This window comes from Nerophis ophidion, linkage group LG03, assembly GCF_033978795.1.
Source record: "Nerophis ophidion isolate RoL-2023_Sa linkage group LG03, RoL_Noph_v1.0, whole genome shotgun sequence".
NCBI classification, from domain to species: Eukaryota; Metazoa; Chordata; class Actinopteri; order Syngnathiformes; family Syngnathidae; genus Nerophis; species Nerophis ophidion.
In genome coordinates, this window is record NC_084613.1 from 42,372,950 (window position 1) to 42,398,210 (window position 25,261).

At 38.9% G+C, this 25,261-nt stretch overlaps 1 protein-coding gene across 3 annotated transcripts in view; it reads right to left on the bottom strand.

Moving 5' to 3' along the window:
- LOC133549615 (formin-like) overlaps positions 1-25,261 on the bottom strand; it is a 166,090-nt gene that overhangs the window by 91,584 nt on the left and 49,245 nt on the right. For all 3 annotated transcript variants that reach the window (XM_061895210.1, XM_061895211.1, XM_061895212.1), the window contains 2 exons: positions 21,842-22,530; positions 17,571-17,712 (listed from right to left, as the gene is read on the bottom strand). In XM_061895210.1, the coding sequence (XP_061751194.1) occupies positions 17,571-17,712; positions 21,842-22,530 (831 nt within the window). The remainder of the gene's footprint in view (positions 1-17,570; positions 17,713-21,841; positions 22,531-25,261) is intronic.

The following is a 25,261-nucleotide window of genomic DNA, read 5'->3' on the forward strand; positions in this document are numbered from 1 at the left end:
AGGGCGTTAGTGGGTGCCATGCTGCTTCCAGCTCTATTACCTGGATCATTGCGGATCTCCTACTTTGGGGACAATGAACGGCTGAGTACCAGGCTTCCCTCACACCTCTAATTAACCAGATTGAACGGGCCACTCTTAAAGCAGCCCAGGAGCCGCTGCCTCTTACGATGGCTGCAGAAACTTGCCAATTAGCCCAAACGAGTTACTTTAAGTTAATGAGATGAGACAAGTGATGCTGAATTTTGGTGTCATGCGAAAAACCTTGGCTTATCGCGATGCTGATGCTGAGACAGGTAAACATCAATAGCAAATGGCTCTCTCCTGTGGGAGAGAGAAGTGTTTATCTTGCAGAGGTAAATCCAAAGAAGACAATAGAGATCATTCAAACAATCTATTAAAGCCAACTCTGCCAATGTTTTGTCAGCTCTCAAATCAATGGGTGGCTGTTCACCCACTGGTCAGCCAAGCTCTCATATTTACCAATTTTGTTCCCTTAGGAATATAACTGTCCCTGCTTTAATGAACTTCCCCTATTCTCCAAAGAACTAGCATCCTCTGCAGTGGACATTTGTTTTTGGTATTACATTAGTCAGAGTTACAGATTTCGGAAAATATAGGCCTATTTTGTAAAACACAAATGTCCACTGCAGAGTATGCTGGTTCACAGGAGGATATACAGTGCAGACTTGAGGGAGCCTGGAATCACTGTCAAAGGTACATCAACAAAGTATTGAGCATAATCTCTGAATAGTTCTGTTCAAGTTGTCACATTGCAAAATGTAGAAAAGGGAAGCGATGTAAGATGTACTGTAAAAAATCTTGCATACATAAAGCAAGTTTAATTCATATTTTTATTTGCATTTTATCACAACGAATGTAGATAATATTTAGGGACAAATGATCTTTAAAGAGTCTTTACTTGAATCAGAATCAGAATCAGAATCAGAATAGTTTTGTATTGCCATTGTTTGAGAACGGGTTCACAAACTAGGAATTTTTCTTGATGCAATCGTGTGACATAAAACACATAAAACACAGAATGAGTCATTTGGCCAGTGACTAACTGGCAACCAGGATGAGCAGTGTGGAGTGCTGTATGTAAAAGTTCAGTCACATTTTTTCAGCAGATATAGCTCTCACATTTAAGACACTGTTCTCACATTTAGCTCATTTTAATCAAATTTAAGTTTCAATTAAATGTTCACTCTACATATTATACCTAAATGTTGAATCTAAACCTAAATGTTAAATCTAAATGCTATATCCAAACCTAAATCATATATCAAAACCTTAAATCTAATTCTTAATCTAAATTTTTTAAAATCTAAACTTAATTGTTAAATATAAATCTAAATGTTAAATATAAATTTAAATGTTAAATTTCAACCTAAATATTAAATATAAATCTACATGTAAATTCTAAATCTAAATCTTAAATTTAAATGTTAACAAATTTTAAAACTAAATGTAAATGTTAAGTTTACACCTAAATGTTAAATCTAATTATTAAGGTTAGATCTAAATGCTATATCTAAATCTAAATCTTAAATCTAAAATCTAAATGTTAAATCCAAATCTTAAATCTAAATTTTAAATATAAATATGAGCGCTAAATGTAAAATGTAAATCTAAATCTAAGTGTGAGCGCTAAATCCCAAATGTAAAGATGAACATTTATAGAATGTCAATATTACACCATTCCAAGACTTCTCAGCCGCAAAGCCACGACCACATCTCTGCCTCTCAGTACACGACACTCCTACATCTTTTTAAACTGCGGAAGAAGGAAACATGTTACTCTAAATGTGTGTGTGCATTGTGTGTTGCACTCAAACAGCTGACTGCTTTCTATGTTTGACAATGAATGGAATTGATTCTTACATTGAGGTATATGCAGTCTTCATGAATACACCTATTTCTATTTCTAAGCATCTTTCATTACTTTGCTGTGCTACGTCATGAATGTGTCACATTAATTTCCTGCAAACAACGCAATCACTTAATTGTGAGCTAAATTGTAAAAACACAACGATAAGGTGTGCCGCTTAGTGCAGCTGGGATACGCTGCAGTCCCCCTGCAATCCCAAAAGGGACAAGCGGTAGAAATTCAAAGATCATAGTGAGTGTGAAGTCATCATTTGGTCATAGGTTTGGATCTGGCGCATGTCGATATGCACCTTTTAACATGTTACTTTTCCATCTGACTTCCTGCATAACAAGCCCCGCCGTTTGAGTGATGGGCACGTCTTAGCTAGCTGAGAAGCGTTATTAAAAAGGAAGTAAGTTCAAGGAAAGATGTTTTTGATTTACATTCACTATGAGGTGGCGACTTGTCCAGCTGATATAGGCTCCAGCACCCCCCGCAACCCATAAAGGACAAGCGGTAGAAAATGGATTGATGGATGGATTCACTATGATTATGTTTTTACTATTTAGCTCACAATTAAGACACCTTCTTTAGTGAGCGTGTCACTTGGCTGTTGCAGCTTATGACAGTGATTATGTTGTTTACAGCAAAGTAATGTTAATATGTGACACAGTCATGAAGTAACAGCACAGCAAAATGATATACATACAAATAGAAATAGGTGTATTCAAGTACACTGCTACCTCAATGAAAGAAAAAATTCCATTCGTTGTAAAATGCGGAAGTGAACCCGTCAGGTGTTTGAGTGTCTTGTCTTTATGCAGTACACCATGCAACACACTCACATCTTTGGAGCTAACATAAAAAAAAAAAAAGCATATTTATTGGCATTATTTGTCAATCATATGTCATGTTTTTTTTTGGCAGCAAGGAAGATGTAGGAGTATTGTGCACCGAGAGGCAGATATGTGGGCTTGGCTTTGCGGCTAAAAATTCCTCGGATTGGTGGAAAATTGGCATTCTATAAATATTTATTTTTACACTTGGTAAGAGATGTAACACTCACATTTAGATTTCAGATTTAGATTTATATTAAACATTAACGTCTAGATTTACAATTAGCATTCACATTTAGATTAATCCATCCATTCATTTTCTACCGCTTATTCCCTTTTGGGGTCGCGGGGGGCGCTGGTGCCTATCTCAGCCACAATCGGGCGGAAGGCGGTGTACACCCTGGACAAGTCACATTTAGATTTATACATATTTATATATGGCAGCACAGTGGAGGAGGGGTTAGTGCATCTGCCTCACAATACGAAGGTCCTGAGTTCACTCCTGGGCTCTGGATCTTTCTGTGTGGAGTTTGCATGTTCTCCCCGTGGCTGCGTGGGTTCCCTCCGGGTACTACGGCTCCTCCCCCCCCCAAAGACATGCACCTGGGGATAGGTTGATTGGCAACACAACATTTTCCCTAGTGTGTGAATGTGAGTGTGAATGTTGTCCGTCTATCTGTGTTGGCCCTGTGATGAGGTGGTGACTTGTCCAGGGTGTACCCCACCGACTGCCCGAATGCAGCTGAAATAGGCTCCAGCACCCCCCGCGATCCCAAAAGGGACAAGCGGTAGGAAATGGATGGATGGATGGATTTAGATTTATATAAAAAATGTACGTTTAGATTTAACATTTATCACTCACATTTAGATTTAAGATTAACGTTTAAGATTTAGGGTAGATTTAAGATTTAGATGGAACATTTAGGTTTAGATTTAACATTTAGTGGTCACATTTAAATTTAGGATTTAGATTTACAATTTAGGTTTAGATTTAAATTCAGCCTTTAGGTCTAGACTTAACGTTTAGATTTAGATTCAACATATAGATTTAAGATTTAGGTTTGGATACAACATTTACATTAAGATTTACATTCATATTCAGATTTAAGATTTTGATTTAACAATTCAATGTAATATTTGGAGTCAACATTAAATGTAAACTTAAATCATGAAAATGAGCTAAATGAGAGAAAAGTGTGGTAAATGTGACAGAAGTGAGTTAAACGTGAGAAAAGTGAGCAAAATGTGATGAATATATCTGCCCGAAAAGTGTGACTGAACTTTTACATTCGGTACCCCATAAAGCAGTGGACAAATATACATGAATGATGAGTGAAATGTGCCCAAACTTTTTGCTTCAAAGAGCCAAAGTGAAAATGTGCTAATGGGCCACAGATGAGGAGTTTAGCCCCACATCGCCATATATAAGATAGTAGAGATGGCAAATAGTTAGCTTTGTGGACATGCCATCAATCGTTGAGCTTGAAAGAGGTCAGCATGAATATGTATTACATCTGGGAAGCAACCCTTAGGCGGGCCAAATTTAATGTGTGCCTGCGATTACCAGAAACGTTCAGTTTCTATGGTGTTGATTTAAGCAATGGCAAACAGGAACAGACTAATCCAAACGCCAAATTGAAAGATAACTTCCCAGGCAGAGGTAAAGTGTGAGAAGACGCGTGTGGTTGGTGTTATTTACTGTAGGTTACAATTTCAGTTTGCACGTCTGAACAGTTCAGTGGTGATTATATGCCTATCTTTCTGTTATCACCCAGGCAGCAATAATAACCACAATGATAAACTCAACAAACCCGAGTCCCACCCACTCAAAAATGTCTTCGATAAACGTGTCACGATGGCGCATAACTCATTCCCATGAAGCAGTAAAAGCTGTGTGCGCACTCTGTGTAAGCGGAGCCGTAATCCATAAAGTTGAAACAAGTTTGATTTATATGTGTGGAGGAAATTGCTGTTTTGTCTGCCTTTCTCCGACACCACTCAATCAAGACCGCGGTGACATGCAAAGCGTCTGCTCAGCTCCCCATCCTGTCCCAATTGCAGACGTACACAGTGCGTGGAGCGAAGCCACATGACTGCAATTACACCACGGTCCAGTCCATTCCATGTCTGCCTGTGTCGTCTTCTCTGCTTTGGTATGTTAATCAGCACAGAGAGAAGGGCTAAAAAGTAAACAAGAGCTTTGAATGTTATGTGGCACACATGACAAGCATTAACTCACGCATGTAGGCATCATCTCCATGCCCCCCCAACTTCTGGTGTGTGGACTTGTTGGAGATCGGGGAAGTGGATCATATGCATAATGTAGGAATAATACATTCCATTCCCTCCCAATCATCCCCTCTTCACTTCATTGGGGGGTTAGCATGATCTGGCAACACTTACAGAGCAAGTGCTTAATGCCTGAAGACATGGCACCGTCACGCACATTTATGTGCAACCACACACATTGGCACACAAATAAAGACTATACAGTACCTCAAAGCCCTATTTTGTAGAAATGAAAGGTCTATATACTTCACAATACAGCTAATAGTATAGGTTTACTGTCTAATGACAATGACTCAAAACATAGCCATTATTGTCTAAATCAGTGTTTTTCAACCACTGTTGACCACGACACTAGTGTGCTGTGAGATATTGTCTGGTGTGTCGTGGGAAATTATGCAACTTCACTTAATTGGTCCAAAAAATATTTTTTTGCAAATCAATAATTATAATAATGTGCCAGTGTCTAGTGCTTGTACTGTGTATAGCTTGGCAGGGTAACCATGTAATACTCCATATCAGTAGGTGGCAGCAGGTTGTTCTTTGCCTTGCAGAAGTCGAAATGCATCGAGGATGGTTTGTCATGATCCTAATATGCAGAGCCCAGCGGGAGACAGTGTGCAGGTAAAAAGGTATGTAACACTTAAACCTAAAATGAACAAAAGGCAAGTCCTGCCAGGAAAAGGCCCTGAAGCATAGGGATGGCTATGCAAAACAAAAGTAAAACTGAGCTGGCTTTTAAGTAAACAAGAACAGAATGCTGGACGACAGCAAAATCTTACAGCGTGTGGAGCAGACACGGCATCCACAAAGTACATCCATACATGACATGACAATCAACAAAGTCCCCACATGGAAGGATAGCGTATGCACAACTTAAATAGTCTTAATAGCGAAAACAAAGCAGGTGCGGGCAATAGCACTCAAAGGAAGGTGTGAAGCTGCTACAGGAGAACACCAACAAAACAGGAAGGGTCACCAAAGTAACAGCGCAAGACAGAAACTAAAGCACTACACACATGAAACAACAACAAACTCAAAATAAGGCACGACAACCTTGTGGAGTTTCATTTTTTAACATTTTCTGCTGGTGGTGTGCCTCCATATTTTTTTTAATCAAAAAATGTGCCTTGGCTCAAAAAAGGTTGAAAAACACTGCTGTAAATAGTGATAACACAACTGAGTAGAATGAAGATCACTTTTTTCTACAATATAGCATGGTGGTGGTAGCGTCACTATCTGGTGTTTCATGAATGCTGATAAGGAAGTGTTTTAATTAAGACTAAGGCACACCGTGAACATTTGTCAACAAACTATCGTAAGGAAAGCAAGACTGGTAGCTAGACCCTGCACAGTTGAGAGCCCTAATCACTAACCAAGAGCAGGTAAAGTTGCTGAGAATGAGGGCAGACAGGAAGTTGAATGAAAAATAAGCGGGCTGGACTAGAAATAGTACCAGAAACACAGGAACACAAAACATAGATCCAACCTGTCACGAGCGATCATGACACAGCATTTTCTGTGACATTCTTTAATCTACCAGGGAAAGCTCAATAGAGAAATAGCTACTCAATTACAATGATGACCTGGCAAGAATGTGATTATGACACAACACAACTAATGAAACAAGATGAACCTGTTAAAAACAACATACAGTATTTTCCGGACTATAAGGCGTACTTAAAAAAAGTTTTTTCCCTCAAAACTCAACAGTGCGCCTTATAACTCGGTGCGCCTAATGTACGGAATAATTCCGGTTTTGCTTACCAACCTCGCAGCAATTTTATTTGGTACATGGCGTAATGATAAGTGTAACCAGTGGATGGGAGTAAACATAAGAGATACGTGTAGACTGCAATAAGATGGCAATATGACTCAAGTAAACAACACCAACATTTTATATGTTCCATTGAAAATATAGAACATTACACACGGCGCTCAAAAATCTGTTTTAGTACGACTTTAGTAAGCTATGAAGCCGCACTGCTTAGTGGATTGTCGGCGCATTAAACATACGAGTATTATTATGGTGTATGTATAAGGTAAGACATACTACCTGGCGTTTTTTTGCAATATTATGCAAAAACTACTTTTTTTACCTTCTGGTACCTGCTGATCTGTATTTTTGATGTGGATAAATCCTGAAAAATTGTGCGCAGTCTATAAGCTTGTTCTTTTTCTCCATCTTCTTGTTATGGGACATTCATCCTTTGCTGTTGCCATTTCTATTGTAGTGTAAAGTTCTTACTTGTATCTGTCAGTAAACTCACCATGAAAGCGCTAAAACATATTTACATTATTTACCCAAGGTACTTTAGTTATTAGAGAGTTCCGGTCGGATGGTTTTTCACAATACACATTCCCGCATGAGGAGATGCTGCTCCATTATTGATTTAAGTAAAGTCTGAATGTCGTTAAAACAGTTAGCTCCATCTTTTGACACTTCTTCAACTCTTGTCCTTGCTGGCTACACAGCTACAACAAAGATGACGGGGAGAAGACGCTGTTCAAGGTGAGCTACGTTAATAAGACTGCCCACAAAACAGTGCATCCGGAAGCGACTGTTAGAAAATGGCTTAAAAATTATCTGTAAAACATAATCTATGCAACATTTTGACCAAAGAACCACCATTACATGTTATGTAGACCACAAGGAAGTGATTCCAATTTAGAAAAAATAAATAAATATATGACTCCTTTAATGCATCCTATAATCCGGTGCGCCTGATATTTGAATAAAGATTGAACATAGACCATTCATCAGAAGTGCGCCCTATGGTCCGGAAAATACGGTAAATAACTACTAGTACAAATGGAGATAGAAACCAAAAGGGGAACTCTGAAACAAAGCCTTATCCCTCCCTTGGGAAACTTGTCTAAATATCAGTAATTACATTTATTACATCTCCAAGATGACCAGTATTTTGCTCAGGAAGGTGATGGGAGTGGCCAAGTTTGTCACCACACCTGAGACTAATGAAGCACTTGTGTGACACCACTGATGAAATCATGGAGGAGTGAAAATTATTCTTCTTCAGTTACAATCTGTGCAGCTATGGTGAATTCCATGGCCAACAATGGTGCTGCTGTTGTGGCTGCTGGTTGCAGGAGCTCCGTGCTCTTGTGTACCTACATTTTGTGTTGTTGATGTTTCGCTCTTGTTTTCATGTGCCTTTTGCCTTTTTTGATCCCGTGACCCCGAGAGGAACATGCAGTAGAAATGGATGGATGGATAGGTTCAAGCCCTTTCGGGACTGTGTTATAAGTCGCTCTTGAGAGAGTTTTGCGTTGTTTTTGGAGAATTCTTGGATCCACCTTGGGGGAGTTTTAGCCATTGCTATATTTTCACCTGAGACCAGCTGTTGAAGATGCGGAGGAAGACTGCGGCGCTCGCCTTGACCTACGAGACAAGCTTCACAGAGCCCTGGGTGAATGAGCGAGTATCGGACAAGGACACAACAGACGTGATTGGGATGGTGGAAGCCGGTGACAAACGGCCAGCCTCCCAACCGAGCCACGCCAACTTGTGGAGTAAGGGCCTCATGTTGAACAACTCAAACAAACCGATGAACCAACATGTGTTTTGACGACTTTTAATCAATGTTGGGTTCGGACGTTGATTTGATTATTTAATTTTGGTAATTTCCCAACCAAAATTCTACAACACAAATACAATGTTGAAACAACATGTTTTTTGATGACATGTATTCAATGTCAGGTTGTGACATTGATTTGATCAGTGAAATGTGCTCATTTCCCAACCAACAACGTGGATCCAACGTTGGACATCAACATTGTCTCAATTTACAAATACAACTATTTCGCAACGTTATTTCAAAGTCAGTGTTGAAGAACATTCATGTGCCTGCTGGGCTGGGTAATGCATAGTATTGCATTACCCAAACTTTTCCCAAAGAGGGTCGTATACAGATAAATTGTGGGGCTCACAATGATACATACTGTATATGTACATTAAAGATACTAAAACCAACTTATTATCGGCCAATAAATATATCCTCAACTGTATCTGATTAAAACCTAAACATCTTAGCTTTGTGTTATAGGTGACAAGCAAATTAGTGATATATGTATTTCAACTGGCTTAAAATATTTACTTTATTATTTTTATTATTAGTGTTTACTAATATCATTCCATAAATATTTGTCATGACAGGACGCACGGCAACTATTAAAGATCAAATACAGTATAAGACATATTTTCAGGTGCCGTTTTGGGGGGGATTTGGGCTGGTTCCATTTGTTCTTTGAATTTTTTGTGTAATTTACTAAATTTGGGATGTATTATTTTGTCTTCAGATATGTCAGGGGTCAATAACAAATGAGCTGTGGGGCGCAAATGGACTTTAGACACCCCTGCCATATATGTACCAACATGGTATGTGGGATCATTTAAAAAACAAAGAGGAAGTAGAGCTAAATGGAAAAGGAGAAGAGCTGTGGGTTTGTTTGTGATTGTCTTTGTTTCCCCAAATATATGTGTGCGTTTAACATGAATAATTAATAACAGCGATTTATTTAAAATAAATCTGTTTGATTTATTTTGTTTATGTGTCCTACTACTTGTCCCAGTCCACCTCTTAATGCGTGAAAATGCTGCAGCATTCGGTAAAAATAGATGCCTGGCGTATTTACTGCGGAGAATCCCGCAGCGCTGGAGATGATGGGACAGCGCAGACATGCAACGTAGTGAAGCTGCTGCAAGTTGATTAATAAATAGAGTGGATACGTAGCCGTAACGCAGCTGCAACGCAAGCCCACTCGGTGGAATTTAGTAGTCAGCTGTTGTCATTAAACATTTATGACTTACTCTTTTTAGAATAACCTTGCTTTGATATGAATTTTAGGCAGCATGGTTGAACAGAAGTTAGTGTGTGTACCTCATAATATGCTGAGTTCGATCTCCAGACACTGGGTCTTTCTGTGTGGAGTTTGCATCTTCTCCCTGTAACTGTGTGTGTTCCCCCCGGGTACTCCGGCTTCCTCCCACCTCCAAAGACATGCACCTGGGGATAGGTTGATTGGCAACACTAAATTGGCCCTAATGTGTGAATGTGAGTGTGAATGTTGTCTGTCTATCTGTGTTGGCCCTGTGACTTGTCCAGGGTGTACCGTGCCTTGCACCCGAGTGCAGTTGGGATAGGTTCCAGCACCCCTCGCGACCCCAAGAGGGACTAGCGGTAGAAAATGGATGGATGGATATGAATTGTTTTGTTCTTTCTTCCATAATGTTTAATGTCCATCCATCCATTTTCTACCGCTTATTCCCCTTTTTTGGGGTCGCGGGGGCGCTGGCGCCTATCTCAGCTACAATCGGGCGGAATGCGGGGTACACCCTGGACAAGTCGCCCTCTCATCGCATATGTTTAATGTGGGAGTTTTTCCTAATCAACCAATGAATAGTGGCCACCTGTGTAGAACAGCCATTTCTGCTGTTTCCCTTGTGTGGTATAGACAGATTTGGATGGGTTCCAAAGTTTTATTGACGTGCTTGACAAAGAAGATGGTTTAAATAAGACTTTCTTGAAACAAATTCAATAGAATAATGAATTGTTGTTTAGCGGGCAATAGGACCATGCTCACACTCAGCACAATGGGTGTGTTTTGTGTCTTCTTGGACAAACTTAAAAAGAGCATATTGTGTTGTGTTGATTCATTCTTATGTTGGCAGTCTGTATAAATAAAGACATGAAAGAAACAACGCTGTGTTTCTTGCATTTGCCACATTGGTGACCCCGACGTGATTGATGCTGTGTCTTTTTCAACTTGGACCGTTTACACACGCTAATTATTCGGAGTGGTATGGAGTAAAACAAATTGATATGGCAAATAGTAAAGCTGTAAACCAAAAATACAGCATTCCAAACCTGGCCTCACATCTGTTTCCACACTTGACACTGGTGAATGCACGTCCTTTAATACATCCTGTTATGTATTCAAATAGCCACACCAATGTGACTAGAGCCATCCATACATACACTGCTCCTAAAAACCTTAACTCTGTCTCCTACAGTATAAATACACTTAAGATGGAATACATATAAGTCTGTCCTTTTAAGTAACTGCATAGTTATGATATCTATCTGATATGGTAAGTGTATCCTGACAGTAATGCATACTATTGCAGAAGCAGCATTTAAAGCAGGGATGTCAAACTCATTTTAGCTCAGGGGCCGCATGGAGGAAAATCTTTTCCCACGTGAGCCGAACGGGTATAATCATAGTATAATAACTTAAAAATACAACTTCAGATGGTTTTCTTTGTTTTAGTTTGACCCAAAATAGAACAAACACATACTGAAAATGTACTTGATTCAAACAATCCTCTTGACAAAGCACTTCAATTTAGTTGAACATTTTGAGGAAAGAAATTGGTGCAGTTTCAAAAACCCCATGAAGAACACAACCAATTTTGACTAAATCTCAGTATATCTACAAAGCAATTACATTTTAAATCACAGCCCTTATCGGATCGAACAAAAAAACAACGTAAATAAAAACTATTCTGTGTAGCATCTACCTTATTTGTCATTTCCACTGTGCACTTTCTTTAAATTTGCACAGACGGCAATAATTTTCATGCAGCATTATAAGTGGGGTTGGCAATTGTTTATTTTACTCCTGTTTCTTTTATTGTGTAGCTCTTGCTTAATACACTTGCTAGCACTGGTATGAACTAATTGCTTGCCTAACATAATAGTTTTTTTTAACATCCAGTGGACATATTTAGAAAAACAGTTTCTTTAATTTAAATTTGCAGCTCAATTTTAGAAAAACAGTTTCTTTAATTTAAATTTGCAGTTCAATTTTACACTTATAGCAAAGTCATCTCGCGATTGAATCCGTTTGCGAGCCAGATCTGGCCCGTGGGCCCAATGTTTGACATCCTTGATTTAAATTCAGTCGTATCAAATAAAGCCTATTTAGAAGTGAGCAACTAAACTGTAGTAAAAGCCCAATAAATGGAGCTGAAAATCAAGCATTGTGGAACGTAATGTGATATTTTGTTTTGTAGTGTTGCAAAAATATGTCCCAGCAAAGTTTCCATGAGTGGGGTCAGACATCTTTCAAGATGATGTCAGCACAGAAAGGAGACAGTTGGAAGCGTTTGTGTCTGCTTGCGGCCGTCTGACTGGGATCAAATGCGTTTGCCACCCTAGAGTGACCAGACTGAATGGGACAAGTTGAGGATGGAGACCAAAGACAGAAAGCGCACACACACACACACACGCACACGCACACACACACACACACACACGCACACGCACACGCACACGCACACGCACACGCACACGCACACGCACACGCACACGCACACGCACACACACACACACACACACACACACACACACACACACACACACAAACGCACGCTGGCCCTGTGGACCTGTGTGGAGCCTTGACAAATTGATCAGAATCGGGGATGTGTATAGATTCAGAGAGGATAGTCTGTACGGACGCCACAGTAATGACCACAAGGCAGCCAACATGCTGACGAGGTGCTGGCTGCAGCAGATTTGCAGAATTGCAACATTTGCCAAGGTGTTTAAAGCATCAGGTGGTTACTGTATTGGTGAAGGGTGAAGGGTTGAACAGTTGAACCCCTGCACTACTCAGAATTTGACTCAAATAGCTTGTCATTCAAAAATCAGCTTTTAAATAGCAGTGTCTCCATCCAATATTAAAATCTGATACCGGTAAGGGACAAGCGGTAGGAAATGGATGGATGGTTTGATAAAAGCAAAAAAAACATATCGGGTGGCGGGCACTAGGACCATGCTCACACTCAGCACAATGGCTGTGGTTTGTGTCTTCTTGAACAAACTTAAAAAGAGCATATTGTGTTGTGTTGATTCATTCTTATGTTGGCAGTCTGTATGAATAAAGACATGAAAGAAACAACGCTGTGTTTCTTGCATTTGCCACATTGGTGATTGATGCTGTCTTTTTCAACTTGGATCGTTTACACACGCTAATTATTCAGTATCTGGTGATGTTTTTCAGCGTTTGCTGGCGGATTTTCCGTCATTAACCACTCCCGCTTATTCCACCGCGGACACTAAACACGGCGTTGAACACTTCATTCCCATGGGGGGCCCGCCAGTTTAAGACAGTCGTTCTTAACCTTGTTGGAGGTACCGAACCCCACCAGTTTCATATGAGCATTCACCGAACCCTTCTTTAGTAAAAAATAAAATGTTTTTTTTTTCAAATTCAAGAAAAACGTATGATTTTTTTATCAGTGCACAAAATGAACCGTGCATGAACATCACCTTGTTCCCAGAACAAAACCAACACAGTGCATGATTTCACAACAAATTACACACCTTACCATGAATTGATTAACGTGGACCCCGACTTAAACAAGTTGAAAAACCTATCCGGGTGTTACTATTTAGTGGTCAATTGTACAGAATATGCACTGTACTTTGTTAACTGTACTGTTTCATATACAGTAATGTATCATCTTCCTTTGCAATCTGCTAGTAAAAGTTTCAATCAATCAATCAAAAAACCTGCAAATCAGATGGAAAATTAGAGGGAACATTGTTTGGGGGTATCCATAATACGCCGACAGGGAGAAGTTTTTATTTACACGGTAATTCAGATGGGTCGATACTTCCGTGGCGGAGTCTATGCCGAACCCCTGAGGCCGACTCACCGAACCCCTAGGGTTCCATCGAACCCAGGTTAAGAACCACTGCTTTAAGAAGAGGCTGAACAAACACCTCCTCAGTTTGTGACTGTAATCCTTTAAAGCTCAAGGACTTTGAATCCTCAAACATATAGTTCATATACACCTCTGAGTAGATGCACATCAGTGATAGGTTCCTTGAATGTATCTTCTTAAACCTGTATCTGCAGAAGCCTAATAAAAAATATAAAAAATAAATAAAAAAACAACCCCACTTTCAAAGTCCCACCAAACCTCATTTTCATGATGTAGTCAGGTTTTTGCTTGCCCGATGTGCACATTTGTGTGCTAAGTTACATCTGTATCTTTCCCTCACCCTTGTTTCCTACACTCAGCTCTCTTTTTCTTCTTGCGTCAAGTTTGGGTGTATCGAGTTGTCTAATTAGTTTTTGTATTTAGTGTTCGGTTTGCTGTCTAGTCTTTGTTTGCCCGTCAAAATGTTTTCTGCATTCTAATTTGTAATATACAGCAAGTACAAGGTGGCAAACAATGAGGCTAATGATAGTCATCTATTGGGCCCATAAAGCCCTCTAAAACACACCCCAAAACCAGCAACAGTACTCCATTTACATGTTGTGACCTGCTTTTTAAACAAGTATCAGCGACATTGTTATTAAAAGAGTTAACACTAAGGAACTAATTTTAGCAACACATTAATAACAGAGTTAACAAGCTTATGCAGCTATTGACATATGGACAGCTATTGATATGTAGCTATAAACTGAGAAGTTGGTCAACTTTGACATTCAACCCTGAGATCTCGATAAAGACCTGAAAAGACACTACTTTGTGCCTACTTTTTTTTTTTTAACCTGCATGTAAAGTTCCCCTTCAAAGGGGGAACTGCACTTTTTTGGGAAATTTGGGAACTTTATTCACTTTATGTGAGACAAAAATGCACATGTATTTCCTTTTCTGTGTGTTCTAAATAGCAACAATATGTGAGCAAGATGCGGCTCACAATGCAGGTAATGGGAATACGATCTAAATTCATCCAAAAACTTCTAATACTGTTTTATGTGCATGCTTTAAGAATGTAATGTGCTATCAGGCATATTCATAATAACATGTAATAGTTACATATTTTGGTCATTTTAAGTTTTACCGAAACTCCTTTCCCATCCTTACATATTTCACATTTAGCATAGCAGTATACGCTACTGTTGCTATATGCGCTCTGTGAAATCAATGTCAACAACAAAATAAAAAAAAATAGAATTTGAATAGAGTCCTGCAAAGATTCGTTTATTCCAGCAATTACATTTACAAGGTGAAACTAATACATGACATAGAATCATACATGCGAATTATGCTATTTCAAGTTTTTCTTTATATAACTTTGGTGATAATGGCTTACAGCTCATGAATACCTAAACTTTTTGAATGGCCTTTTCCTGAAAATCATCTCCGGAGTCCAGTCATCTTTGCGGCTTGTGTCCCATTATCTTCCACACTATGTTCTTCCAGCTAACTTTCTATTAATGTGCTTTGGTACAGCACTTTGAGACCATCCAACTTTTTCTGCAAATACCTTTTGAGGCTTTCCCTCCTTGTGGAGGTTACCAATTATGGGTTTGTACATGACAGCAGTCGTTCCCTTGATTGTGAATTATATTATCCAGACTGAGAGACCATTTAAAGGCTCATGAACCCTTCACAGGTGTTTGGATTAATTAATTTATAAGCGTGCAACACTTTGAGTCTACAGTATTGACCCTTTTCATAATATTACAATTTTCTGAGATTTGAAATTTGGGGGGGGGGCTTCACGGTGGCAGAGGGGTTAGTGCGTTTGCCTCACAATACGAAGTTCCTGCAGTCCTGGGTTCAAATCCAGGCTTGGGATCTTTCTGTGTGGAGTTTGCATGTTCTCCCCGTGAATGCGTGGGTTCCCTCCGGGTACTCCGGCTTCCTCCCACTTCCAAAGACATGCACCTGGGGATAGGTTGATTGGCAACACTAAATCGGCCCTAGTGTGTGAATGTGTGTGTGAATGTTGTCTGTCTATCTGTGTTGGCCCTGCGATGAGGTGGCGACTTGTCCAGGGTGTACCCTGCCTTCCGCCCGATTGTAGCTGAGATAGGCGCCAGCGCCCCCCGCGACCCCGAAAGGGAATAAGCGGTAGAAAATGGATGGATGGATGGATGGATGAAATTTGGGGTTTATAAAAACTAAAGCCATGATCGGGAATAAGCGGTAGAAAATGGATGGATGGATGATCCTCAAAATTCCAACAACTACAGGCTTGAAATTTCTCACTTTGCAAGTAATGAGTTTATTTAGATTATTAGTTTCACATTTGAAGTCCAATTGCTGACATAAATTAACTTTATCACAATAATAACAAATTTTGAGTTTCACCTGTATAGCGTTATGAAGCACTTGTGTTAAAAATAAGAACATAAATCAGCCTCCCACATGTCCACTTTCACTGGGATGCAGACTGATGGGATGGTTGTATCTTTCAAAACTTGAGCTGGTAAATTGAGAATAATCCTCATCCCTTAGATGAAAATGATTCCTGGCAATGATACATTGGTTTTATACGGCATTCCATTTGTTGAGAGCCATAGTATCAAGTTGGTAGCGTGTGGATTTTAAAAGTTGAACAACCCAGCTTGGTGCCACAACCTTCTAGTGTACCTTTTACCAACTTCAAGGCAATACAGCCGCTACAGGCGGTGCTCAAGTTCCTTCTTCTCCTTGATTGTATGGCGGGTTACAACAAGCGGAATTAGCAGCTAAAGCTGGCGAGTAGCTCGGTACCGACAAGCAGTTAGAAGAGCAAGGCAATGTGTCATGATGCCAGAAAAGTAGTTTCTCTTAGCGCTTACAAAAATATTGCTATAGCTTGGTTAATATGCAGGTTTTTGCATTTTTTTATGTTTTTAGAGTACTTTATAGGCAGAAGAGATGAATACCATTATTTGTATTGCTCTCCACCTCGTACTTGCAGTTTTTCAATATTTCAAATGCACATTAAAGAGAAATACATGTGTCTCACATAAGGATTGGGGACGATGGGCAGAATTCCAAAAAACTAAAATTATTCCTTAATGCTCCAACGATGTCCGACAGGGGCAAACACACAGCAACTTCTAAACACAGAAATGTTTCAAAACCAAAAACACACAAACATATGAAAAGACATTCAACAGAAAAATGTTGCATATTGAAAATGCTACAACCGCATGGACTTACCGCATGATCGATAACTAATGCAAAAGAGGTCTGCTGTTCCTGGTAGTTAAGCTGACTTCCGCTTTATTTCGTGAATTCGCATTTGTTTTCATCCATGTGTTTTTGGCCTGTGCAGCTTTTTCCTGTTGCATTTGTTTAACAGGGGTTGTGTGTTTTTGGTCTGGGATCACTCACACCTCAAGGATTAATAAAGTATTTCATATTTTGATCTAGCTTTTTAGAGTATTTGGACGTTACTGCGCGTTTGCCCTTGTTGGCCAGTGTAGGGTAAACTATAAAACCTTACAATAGTTGTTTTTAAATTAATTATTGCAATTACCGGTAATTAATATTGATGCTACTGTTCTGTAATTTTTTTCTATCTTTATCTGAAATAAAAAAAGCACTACTTTCAATTTAGTTGTCTAGCATGATGAATAAACAAACCTATAAATTTGAGTTGTAACAATTACATGTCTGGAGGAGGGCCATTTCCTTTTGTGCCATATGTTTGATTGTGTCTATCTTTAACTAATAACAAGGGTCTTTTTAGAGAAATTCAACATAAGTGAGCATGCAAATAACCCCCTCAGCCTGCTGCAGTGAAACAGATGCATACTCTAAGTGTGACATTTCAAGGAATACATGCGACAGCTAAAAGGTAAAAGTAGTCTGGAAAGTCATCTACCTTTTTTGTTTTGACTTTCTTCTCATATGTGTCTGACAAGGGTTTCTTTACTGCCTGGAGCATGGCCTTGGAGAAAAGAGCTTCAAACTCATTAGTATCGATGATGTCAGGCTCCTCCAGACAGCCCCACAATGTGTTGTTGCTGGAGAAAAAAAACCATTGTTGAGTTAGTCTGTGATGCATTTTGAAAAAACAACAGTTACTGCGACTTAGAAAGTTAAAACCAAAAACACAGAGAGTCTCTTTTAGAGAGCTTAAACATCTTGTTTGTTTAAGTCTTTAAGAGTAAACCCACTTTTTTCATGTTCACTGTCACGAAACCAGGCTGGATTATGTCCGTTTGAAAAAAAGCACTGTTTATGTGCCAGGTGATAAAAATACCAAACATTGATACAAGCTTGTTTGCGTCTTAAAGGAATGAATTCAGAAGTTGCTGAGTAACATGGGTAATAAAAACAAACAGCAGTAGAAACAAGAACAAGAGCTGTTTAAAGTCAAGAGGATGTTTAAAACTCTACTGTTACCAACACATCAATCGTCTGCTCTCCCTCCTAAACTCTGGCAATCAAGTCAAGAGACCACGCTATAAGATACTAAAATATTGCTGAATACTGCAAACTGGTGTAGACCTTTCCTGTCTGATGTTTACACTCTGCGTTGAATGTTATTGTTTAACCGGAATATTCACTGCAAAAAAGAGCTGACAAAATATGAGCTAAAACTTAGATTTATGGAAAAATACTAGTGAAATGGGACTTTCCAATGCGAGTAGTTAATTTTACTTGATAAAACGTTGATGTAGGTCTTCAAGAAATATACTTACGGCCTGATTTACTAAATGTTTACAAGTACTCAAACACATGCAAACTTAATAGCACAGGCGAAGCTGATCTACTAAATTTGTGAAAAGTAGATTGCGTCTCTTAAGTGAACACAATTAAGGTGTGCAATCCATTTTGAGTGTATGTCTTCATTAATATGCAAAAATATATGCTGATCATCAAAATGCCCACAATACTGCAATGAGAAGATGCAAATATAAATATTTAGCATACAGAATGTGATTTATCAACACTCACCACCATTTTGCAAGCCCTTTTTAGCATTTTATTTAGTGTGATTCAGAAAAATGCGCAAACTGACAGTTCCACACACGGCTGCAGGATCAGTGCTTGGGGTGCAAAGACAGACAAGAATCCTCTGTCCTACGTATGTGTCAACATTTTGGACGGTCAGAACTAAAAATATTCATCAACATCCTTTTATAATTTCATACCTGCTAGAGGACTTAAGGGGCTGTTTAAAACACATTCCATTGATGCGTTTTAGTGTCTTTCAGTATTTTCTTTGTGACGTTTGTTTTTTTTCACGGATAATACATATTTTGAAATATTTGTTATTTGAAAAAAACTTTTTTAAGCATGCATTTTTTCACGTTTTGAGCCGAGTAAGCGCAGCCTTTCTCCAATGAGCGCACCCTCGGCATAAAGAAAAAGGAAAGTGTTTTCAATGTAGATAAATGTCTTTTAAAAAGCCTTTAAAAAGTAGTATGTCTCTTGCTCGTTTGAAATCGTAGCAAAACACAAATGTGCGGTAAATGACAGTGTCTCTGTGGTGATGCCCCGCATAGTACACCCAAAATCCTTATCTAAATAAGGCGATCTGCCCCACTTTACAAATGCACACACAGTGTGAGTAGATCATACGTAACATGCCCACTAGCGTTGTGACTCTTTAGGCACCACATAATTCGATTTGATTCTTGGGGTTAACCATTCGATTCAGAGTCGATTCTAAACGATTCTCGATTCTGAATTTATACTTTTGTAATAAGATTGGATGCCAGTTGTCTGATTAACTATTCCTCCATAAAATAGATAAACAGCTCTGATGAATTTCTATATTACTTAAAAGACAATCTGTTAATGTTTAGTAAAATGATTCCCAAACCTTTAATAAAGTCAAATACAAATAGTTTATTTGTATATATTGTTAAATAATACATGCTATTTTATAGATTGTGCACGCTGTTTAGCGCATGGTATTTGGTTCTTAGTAAATTTAGGACCTAAACAATGTACATTTTCAAAAGATATATGGATACTTTTGGAGAGGGCGGGACGTTGAGGGTTTGCATTGTAATGTAAAGGGAACGCCTCAACAGCTTGCAGTCATCCACAGAAAGTAAGTTAGTAACAGATATCCTTTCTTGGTCCAGACATTGCAGAAGATTCAAGGAACCATCATATCAGATCAATATCTTCAAGTAAACACTCATCTCCAGTGGCAACCTGGACAAAACAAACTAAACCAAGGTGCTGATTGGCTTCTTGCGACTTCCAAAACAGGATTGATTGCTATGAAGTTAGAATCAGGGTCAAGCAAGTCCAACTGACCAATTGCCAACATTACATAGTAGATCTTCTTTTCTTTGTATTCTTTATTCAGTTCTGATACTGATTCCAATTAGGATAGTCTGCCCTTTAATTCAAAAGACACATTATTATGGAGAAGAATAATGTATTTTTTAAAACTAGTAGGGAAACTCTATAATTGAACAGATCAAGACTCACTTTTAATTCAAGTGCAGTTGTCTTTTTTTCTGCCACTTTGCCAAGAATGTGTGTTTGTTGTGTATTTGGGCAACTGGAAACACCCCAAACCCTTCATCCTTCAGAACATCACACATTTGAACAAAGATCACACAACTGATCCTGTTATAGTTAAAACCACTTAATGCTTCTTTAAAGCTGCTTCATGCAGACTCCAGCTTTGGTCGTGGGACTGCATGGTAAATAAGCGCAAACCAAAACCCACGCCACTAATTCAGCCATGGAAATACTGTACAAGGCCATAAAGTTGTAAGCCTGGCACTGCTGAGGCAGCAACTACAACCATAGCAAATGGACTGGATAATCCACTTAGAAAATACACAATTTTAGGAGTGGAAGCAAACACATTTATGTGAATACAAGTACTCACTGGGCTGACCCCCACTTGACCAAATTAATATTCATGTGGCTTGGATATTCCAGTACTAATTCCTGGAAACCATGAACATGTTTACAAACAATTAGAAACGAATAACTATTAATTATAAAGTATTGTTAATGTTAATTAGTTATTTTCATTTTGCCTTGTAATTGGGTGAGTTACTCATATTTCATGTACTTTAGCATTAGCAGTCTTTTAAAATTCAATTTATATTCAGAATTGCAGATTTTTTGGTAATATCATCACAATTATCACTTTAACAATATGATACATGAAATCCCTAGGAGTGGCCTCTAAATATGGAATAAACTCCTTTTTAGATATGGATTTTTGTTTGTTAAACAATTGCATACTCTTGTGTGTGTTTATTGCAGAAATGTGTGGAAATGAGCAATTTGCATAACACGCTACAGGGCATTTATTGAAATAAAAAAAATGAATACAAGAAGTAGATATCACTTTTAGCCCACTATATTGTAACCTGTACTGTACTTTAGATAAAACTGTTAACATATTTTAAGCAACTAAATATTTATTTTAAAATGAAGATTATTAATGATTAATCAATTGAAAAATAAATAAATCATTGTTTGACAGCACTATTTGAAATATTTCAAATTATATATATTTAAAGATTATACATATTCATACAGTCATCCCTTGCCACATCAGGTTCCAAATATTGCGACTTCACAACATTGTAGATTATTTTAAAAGTATATTCTACAAAATCTTTGCTCTATAACATAGAGCAAAACAAACAAAAAATATAGATGCTACAGTAATATTGGCCACTCGATGAAACCAAATCAATCAGAGCACACTGTTCAGTATCATGGCCAATGATTGTCTCAGCCACTGGCACAATTTCTATATTCGATTAAAAAACTGTAATAGTGACTGAAGGGTGTTATTTCATGTCTAAAGGACTTTAATAATGTTAAAACATATATTTACAATTAGGTACCAGACAGGTTTTAATGCTCTATCTATGAAAATATTTATTTTCTAATTAATAATTCCTACTGAGTGGAAATTCAATAAGCAAGGGATTACTGTTAATGTACATATTGACATATACATATCATATTTATAATTGTAATGTCTACTTAATTTTGACTGTATATACATTTTCTTTATTAATGTGTAGGTTTTTCATTATCTTTCTTTATTAATTGGCTGAGAGGAATCACATGGCCTTCAGTCATGTCAAATATATATTATATTAATATTATATTATACATTGTGGTGAAATCATGTTAAGAAATAACACATACTTATCGTCATATATTTGTATCCTGGTCCAGTACAAAGGCTTCATGGGACAGGCTGGTTCGACAGCGGGCTTCCGAGGAGCCTTGTCCAACATATGATGGAGACTGAACCCCCCCATGGGAGGAGGAGGCGGGGGGCCGCCGCCTGGCGGAGGGGGTGGAGGAGGCGGGCCAACCCCAGGTAGACCAGGAAGAGGAGGAGGTGGGGGTGGCGGCGGTGGTGGTGGTGGGGGCCCACCCCCGGCGAAAAAGGGTGGTGGCGGCGGAGCTCCAATAATGCCTGTTATAGGAGGAGGTGGGGGTGGCGGAGGTCCCCAGGGGCCTGGCAGGGGAGGGGGCGGGGGAGGTGGAGGCTGGTGTGGCCCAGCAGGCCCCGGGACTGTTTTAACCCCCAGACTGAGTCCGATAGAGTCCAAGTTAAGTCTTTTTGGAATGTTCTGGCCGGGCGCTTGAACGCCAGACTCACCTTCGGGAGTCCTGATAAAGGTCTCTCTGTCTGTCTGGATCCCCACAGTGCGGCAGAGTCTGTACGTGGGGTCATCTGCAGTGGACACAGCCACATCTCGGACCTCCCTTCGCTCCAGACTTGCATTGTAGGAGTCTTTTTGCATCTTGGCAATGACTCCCTCAAGGTCTGATATTGCAACAGCATGCTCGCCTCGAAGTTGGAAGATCTCAAGCTCAAAATCTGACTGCAAAATAACAAACAATACATATTTCAACATCAGATGACAAATCATTCCCCATTAATTGAACTTGATCTTTTTTTGTTGTTGACTTTCTTGTGCAAAAGACGTAGACCGTATGATACCCGCAGTTTGCATTTGTCATTTCAAACAGTAAAAGAACAAGCCAAAGTATTGATTGGAAACAACAAGGAAATTGTTGAGCAATATGAACCCCACACATGTTCCTTATTAACATGTTCGCTTTGAAACAGCATTAGGCACGTTCCCACCCTTTGTTGCGGGCTGCAAGTGGCACATGTTTCTCGGTGTCTGCATCAGTCTAATAAAGCAGGACAAATTAAAGGCTTGAAACAAATGCACTGAGATATTTTTTCCAAGGTCAGATTTTCAGCAAGAAAATAGCAAATGAATCAATGAATAAATGGCTATATTACTGTCAAGTTGAGAAAATACCAGACATAAAAATTGGATGATTAGTCTGTTTCAAATAACCACATACAGTATACCAAACCAGACCTTACCAACTTTATGTTCCAAGCTAAAACATTTAAAAATTATGCATTTATTTAAATAAAAAGTAATTTCTACTATGCAAGTGCACACATTTGAAAGTGTATTATATTGGGGTATATCATATCAAGTTGAATAAAGAAATCAGAGTAAAGTGTTTTGAGGCAGATTTTGACCTACCAATTCTTTCAATTAATGTATTTATTGTCCCAATACAACTACCATACAACATGTAGTATAATAAACCTTCTAACTTAAAAAAACATCTTCAAAGGTCTGTTTTTCGTCCATGGTGGCCCCACACTCCTACCACAAAACCACATATAACAGTTTTGTAAACTACTTTATTTTTCTTATTTTTTAATAGCTTTTCTACATTGAGATTGACCTTTGTAAATCAGTTTTAAAGTATCACAGCAGTGCACAGTATGCTATATCCATCTATTTTCAAATGTACACCATAGTGAGCTGGAGCCTATCCCAGCGGATTTCAGATTAGGAGTGGGCTACACCCTGGAGTAGTTACCAGCAGCTGTGTAAAGCTGGCCCTCCTTGTTATTAAAAATATTAAAATACCACTGCCATTTGTTTGTGCTACAAACTGGTTTGTGCTGTAAAAAATGTTTCAAAAAATATAATTTCTAAGCAAATTGTGTGCATTTTTTTTTAAGTAATTCTAAAACTACGTTGATCTACAGCGATGCCATCAAACTTGTCCCAAACGTTTATGCTGTCAAAAACAAGACAAAACAAAAAACACATTTGTGCTACTATGGTTTTGATTTTAACATATTCATATTACTTTCCAAATTTGTCGAAAGTTTGAGCTGTCAAAAAACATTTGTGGTATTGATGTTTCAGTATCCATCCGCACACTACCACGGGTGTGAAAAATATTCAAAATTTAATAATAATAATAAATAATAATACAACTATAGTAGCACCTGCACATTCGTTGACACAAACATTTAAAGCAGGGGTCTTAAACTCAATTTACCTAAGGGCCACTGGACGCAGAGTCTGGGTGAGGCTGGGCCGCGAGAAAATATAAAAAAAAAAATAAAAAAAAAATGTTACATACTCCTCAGCATGTCTAGTTGTATAATGACGTTTCAAATTGTATTCCTTGAACACCGCAACTTTCTCTGTGCAAATAAACACGTCGGGGTGCCCATGTGCTCTACAAAGAAATATTGCATCTCCCACTTTTCCTCAAAATGTCTTTGCACATCACCAACCCTTCTCTTCACTGCAGGCTTTGAAAAAGACATGTCTGGGGTTGTGGAATATATTTGTATTTAGCCGACGCACGGAGAATAATGTTATTTCCGCAATGTGTGTCGTTCCGCTTTTTCCTCCCTACAGCAACAAGCCAGTCGAGTGCAAAAAGTGACGGCTACCGGAGTGTTATCCAGCGTCATATAGAAATGTATGTAGTGTTCATCGTGGGAAGCAATGCAAATTAAACAATAAACAAAACAAATAATGGTTTGAATTTGTCCAGGTTATCGGGGACTGTTATTACTGACGGACAGGTGTAGCGGTGTGACTGCAGCCAAGCACGTAAGAAAACTCTCGTTTCCATGGCAACGTCTCTTTTGCTTTCACTCATTTGCCGCTTTTCCACTAACGCAGGGGTAGGCAACCCAGAACGTTGAAAGAGCCATTTTGGACCCAAATAGCGCAACGCTGTCAAGCGCCATTCATATAAAACTTGGGGGCCGCACTAGCATTAAACTTTTATATCAAGGTGGGGGCCGCAAAATAATGCCTCGCGGGCCGCAATTGGCCCGCAGGCCGCATGTCTGAGACCACTGATTTAGAGAGAGAAAGAGAGGGATATATGGATAAGATGGAGGGCGATGGGGGTCTGCATGTTTGAGTTAGAGTTTATTTTTATTTCGAACATGCTAGCATCAGGGGCGTCGCCAGACATATTTCACTGGGGCACATGCCCCACTGTTGATCTTCAGTGCCCCAGTAAAAATTTCACCAATAAAAAAAAAAAAAAAACGCTTCAGAGTTTTAAGTCTACATAACATAACAGCGCACATACTACTTACTATGGTAATTGATTGCTACTGTATTCACTCCACTAACAATGAGCACATGGCTAATTAATATGGTAATTTATTTACGTGTGGATCGAGACTTCGGTTGGGAGAGAGAGAGAGAGAGAGAGAGAGAGGGAAGATGAGAATCACTGCGTGAGGTAGGTAACGTT